At 40.4% G+C, this 4,764-nt stretch overlaps 1 protein-coding gene across 1 annotated transcript in view; it reads left to right on the top strand.

The window, feature by feature from the left end:
- The window catches only part of LOC106524079 (uncharacterized), a 10,613-nt gene that overhangs the window by 3,662 nt on the left and 2,187 nt on the right, over positions 1 to 4,764 (top strand). The window contains exons 2-6 of the mRNA XM_014017725.1: positions 367 to 511; positions 601 to 696; positions 1,286 to 1,430; positions 1,504 to 1,649; positions 1,873 to 2,012. Of these exons, the coding sequence (XP_013873179.1) occupies positions 367 to 511; positions 601 to 696; positions 1,286 to 1,430; positions 1,504 to 1,649; positions 1,873 to 2,012 (672 nt within the window). The remainder of the gene's footprint in view (positions 1 to 366; positions 512 to 600; positions 697 to 1,285; positions 1,431 to 1,503; positions 1,650 to 1,872; positions 2,013 to 4,764) is intronic.

Here is a 4,764-nt window from a genome sequence, read left to right on the forward strand (position 1 = left end):
CTCCTAAATCACTCGTATGCACAACTTAAGAACAAATCTGTGCGTACGAACGGTTCTTGCATGAGGCCCATTGTCCTCTAATAATAGTCATATTCATTATCATTGGCTAAATGCCACAAATAATGTTGTTGTTGTTTTCCCCTCCAAAATTGCCCAACTCTGCTGTGTACGTTCTGAAATGTGCTGCTTGGATTAAATGAGCTAAATTGCTGTTTGATTGGCTGAGAGATTAATAATATAATTTATCAGTTTATTTTCGGACTACTCTGGTCTGCAAACGTCAGCTCCATCCAGCAGTGCTGAGATGAGCCTGACTTCTGTTTCACCGGTGCAGAGTGTCTCTAACGCCGAGCGTCTCATGTCCAGGTCCTTTCCACTACAGTACAGGCAATGTGTCGGCCCGCTACGAGACAAACATTACTCCAGCTGGTTGGACCTTCTCCATCTGGGGTGTTATTTACACCTGGCTCACTCTGATGGTCATTTACATCACTTCATACGTTTTCAGAGGGTAAGCTCTCTTAGTAGTCTCATTCAATATTTACTGGAGCAACATGCAGAATAAAACTGTTTTTTTTGTTTGTTTGTTTCTGTGTATAGATCCTGGGCTCAGTCCCTGCTACCCTACAGTTTCTACTTTGCCTGGCTGTGCAGCATGCTGCTGAACATGACGTGGCTGGTACTCTGGGATATGGAGTATGTGTCCTACTTTTATTTGGTACTTCGGTGATGCTCAGCCTGAACTGTAACTGATGTGTAATGTACAGGTTTAAACATGTTGTCTTTTGGGTTTCCTACTTTTAAGCAAAGATTTTTAAGAATTTTATTTGTATGTGGAGAAAAAATATCAGTCGATCATTCAGACCTTGATGTGAATGTGATGGAAACAGGAAGTGTATGTATTAGAGAGACTGATTTGTGATTGTGAAGACGGCTGGGTGAGAGCATCCCAATACCTTCAGCTCATGTAGGATGTTCTCAATCTGCAGTGGTTGAGCTCAGGACGAGAAGTTTTTCCAAAGCAATGTWCCCATAGTTTAAATCCCTTTTCACCTAATGCTAAAAATAATACAAGATTTTTCTTAGGTCATATGTAGAGCAGAGTATTTACCCCCTCTAAAACTGTAATAAGAGTCAGATTATTTTGAAACTTTTCCATCCACCAGTAGGTTACTCCCCAATAAATATACAATAAGTATCAGCACTTGACTATTATCAATAATATTATAAGGCTCCCGATGTTTATGGTCCTTTTCTCTCTCCTTTTTTTTTGTTTGTTTTGCAGGTTGATGCTGGCAGCTCTGGTTGTGTTGATCCTGATAGCACTTTCCAACTACACTGCTTTGTTCTTCTGCTGCTACGCCACAGATTATTATGGACTGTGGCTGCAGACGTATCATAGCAAAGACCTGGCCTGTCTCAGAGTACTGGTGAGTGTAACTCATAAAGATTATCTGTGTTTTTTTTAATGAATATTAATGTTTCGCCCGTCTGTGTGTTCAGGTCCAGAATGGTTTGGCTGTCTACACCACGTGGACTTCGATCGCCTCTCTGATCAATTTCGCTTTGGTTCTCCACCTGTGGGGTGTCGACAAGAGCACAGCAGCAACTGCCTCTCTGTGCATCCTTTTTGCCGAAGTGGTGGGATGGTAAGATATCACATTTCAAAAGTAGTGGAGCAACATATTAAATGAACACAAGCAGATCAATACAAACGTTTTGTGATTCTTAGAAGTTTCTGTTTGATTTTTGGTCTTTTTTATACTGTTTTAGAAATATATATAGATAGATTAGTTTTTATGAGGTAAAAACCCTCAGTGTTCTTCTGTGCATCTTACATCACTGATCATCTGCTCCCTCCTCTGTCTGCAGGTTCATTATGGAGAACTGGGTTCTGGACCGATGGGTGCGGAACATCTTGATGGTGTACCCAGTGGTGATCGTGGCTCTGGTTGGAAAYRTCTACAAACATTTCAACCCATCTGATCCCACTCCAAATTCCATCTTTATGGGTGAGTATAATATCATTTATATATCTAAACTACAKTAAATTTGGAAAATCAGATATCGTCCTTCATGAACACACACACAACATTTGTAGGATTAGTAAAATATCCTTTTAAACTTTTTGTTTGTCTGCCTGACATGACATCTAAACGTGACTGTTGCTGGCAAAATGAATCAGAATGAACACATGATGCAGTGCAAAAATAAAAAATAAAAATACATAATTTTGCCATAATTGAGATCTATATAAAATAAGTACAAAGGACAGCATCTAGTGATCTCAGTAACTAGAAYATCATACAAACTTCCTAATCTAACTTTAAATCAAAGTCAGGTTTATCTTCAGAAATAATCCTGTCTTATGACTCTTAGATTTTCCTTTGTAACTAATCATTTGTTTCTGCAGGCTGCTATAACTCCCAGACATTGTTTGTCTAATGTTCAGTGTCATTGTGAGGACATCCCCTTTGTAAATATAAGACTGAAATTCACAATGACATCATTCTAGACAAGTAAAAGTCGAGTTTTTAAACCAGCATTCTTATAAACAAAATTAGCTTATTGACAGACCAGGCGATAAATCACCAAATTTCAACAAACTACGTACAATTTTGAAGTTTATTAGATGGTGAATCTGAAAATGAAAACTCGATTTTGAAAAATTACTCATTGATACTCATTTTGTCAGCACTGGTTATTTGTGCCCAGCRAGAACTAAACAGGGCTTATAACAAGTATTCACTCTCACACCCTTAGATGTTTTAGTCTTTTATTGCAGTCAATCATCATTCCTTTTTATTTATTTTTTTTTTTTTGCGTGCTTCTGCTTTCCGGGTCATAGTGGATCTATCTCTAGCAGTCGCTGAGTGAGGCGAGTTACACAGAGGACCACTTTCAGGATCAGAATTAGAACTTGGTGATGCAAGAATTGAAGAAGACAAGCAGCTGAATGATTGTGAGACCTCAGTTTTCTCAAAATCCTTATTAGGTTAGAAGAACATGAAGTAACAAGGACAGCTGTGGCAGAGTGGTTTGGGGAATTTTAAAAAAGCACCTGAACAAAGCAACCTTTGCCAGAAGCTGTCCAGACTATTTTACTTACAAAAAGAAGGCAGGTGGAGAGGTCCTCACCGGAGAGAACGAGACTGTGGTGAAGTTAGTTTTAGGTTGAATGTCCTGATGCATCTAAGTAATCCAGGTAGAAAAAAATCAAAAAGAAAAAATAAGTAGGTCCTCTGGATGGGTTCTTATTTAGTGAAACGTTTAGTCTCTCCTCCAAGAGACTTCTTCAGTCTGATGAGTTTCAGGTGAACTCAGCCTTATAAGCATTATCTCCACATGGTGGACAAACAGGTTAGTCACATGCAAAAGAGGGCCATCACCTAACAATAGGCTTGATTAGCTCTATTTAGTCGCATGCAAAAGAGGGCCATCACCTAACAATAGGCTTGATTGTTCATAGAGGGTCATGTGCCAAAGATCCTGTTCACTGGCAAAAACAGAGTAATATAGTATATGCTGCTAAGTGTCAGGAGGACTGTGATCAGTCATATATCGGGGAAACAAAACAGCCACTGTTCAAAAGAATGAGCCAGCACAGACGAGCTACATCATCAGGTCAGGACTCTGTAGTTTTCACTCATTTACAGGCCAGCGGTCACTCTTTCAGAGATGAGGATGTTCTCATCCTTGATAGAGAGGAACGTTGGTTTGAGAGAGGAGTAAAATAAGCCATTTTTGTGAAGAAAAACCGTCCACCATTAAACAGAGGTGGAGGCCTTTGTGTCCAGTTATCCTCCTCCTACAATGCTGTTATTGCAAGCATGACTCAGCCCCCTGTGAGCAAAAGGTGTGAATCAGGGCCCCAACGATACCAACACAAAGAGGGAAAAGACAAAAACAAGGGGACGTTGAACCCCGCTTGCATTCACTACATTCACATGACACGACACCTAAGAACWACAGCACTCAAACCAATAAGTCAGGTGATGGGGCACATGACCCTCTATGAACAATAGAGCTAATCAAGCCTATTGTTAGGTGATGACCCTCTTTTGCATATGACTGACCTGTTTGTCCATGTGGAGGCAATGCTCTTAAGGCTGAGTTTTCCTGAAACTCATCAGACTGAAGAAGTCTCTTGGAGGAGAGACGAAACGTTTCACTAAAGAAGAACCCATCCAGAGGACCTACTTATTTTTTTCTTTTTGATTTTAGGTTGAATATTAAATATTCGTGCTCTGATTCAGCTGTGTCTTCATGTTGTTTGCTCCAGAACAGGGAGTCATATTTCAGTCGGCTGCCCTCCATGTAAACCCTCCCTCCTGAACACAGCAGTAAAATTAATTTTAGGTTGGATTCAGCTGTGTCTTCTTCTCATTTGATTGGTTCGCTAATTTGTTGCTGGTCCATAAGTGAACTGCTGCATTTAGGAGGAGGGAGGGAGCACATGATGTAGAGCTGAGTCAAACAGCAGGAAAACACTGCTGTGTAAGTAAGAATGAGGGGCTTATGTCGGTCACGGTGGTCCTCATGATCATCTGAATCTGACAGTCTTCACTTGATCTGAGGGATCTAGCTGTAGGTTGAGGTTGGTTAAAGGCTTATTAAACCTACATCTTCTGGCATTTCTTTTTACCCCACAAAGTTTCCTGTTTCCATTTTCACTGATTAACAATGAGACCAAAACTTCATTCTTTGACCCCACACTGATCCAGCACAGCCTGTCGTGGCACAGGTAGGACAACCCCCCCCCCC

Source organism: Austrofundulus limnaeus, unplaced genomic scaffold (assembly GCF_001266775.1).
Source record: "Austrofundulus limnaeus strain Quisiro unplaced genomic scaffold, Austrofundulus_limnaeus-1.0 Scaffold175, whole genome shotgun sequence".
In the NCBI taxonomy this organism is placed as follows: domain Eukaryota; kingdom Metazoa; phylum Chordata; class Actinopteri; order Cyprinodontiformes; family Rivulidae; genus Austrofundulus; species Austrofundulus limnaeus.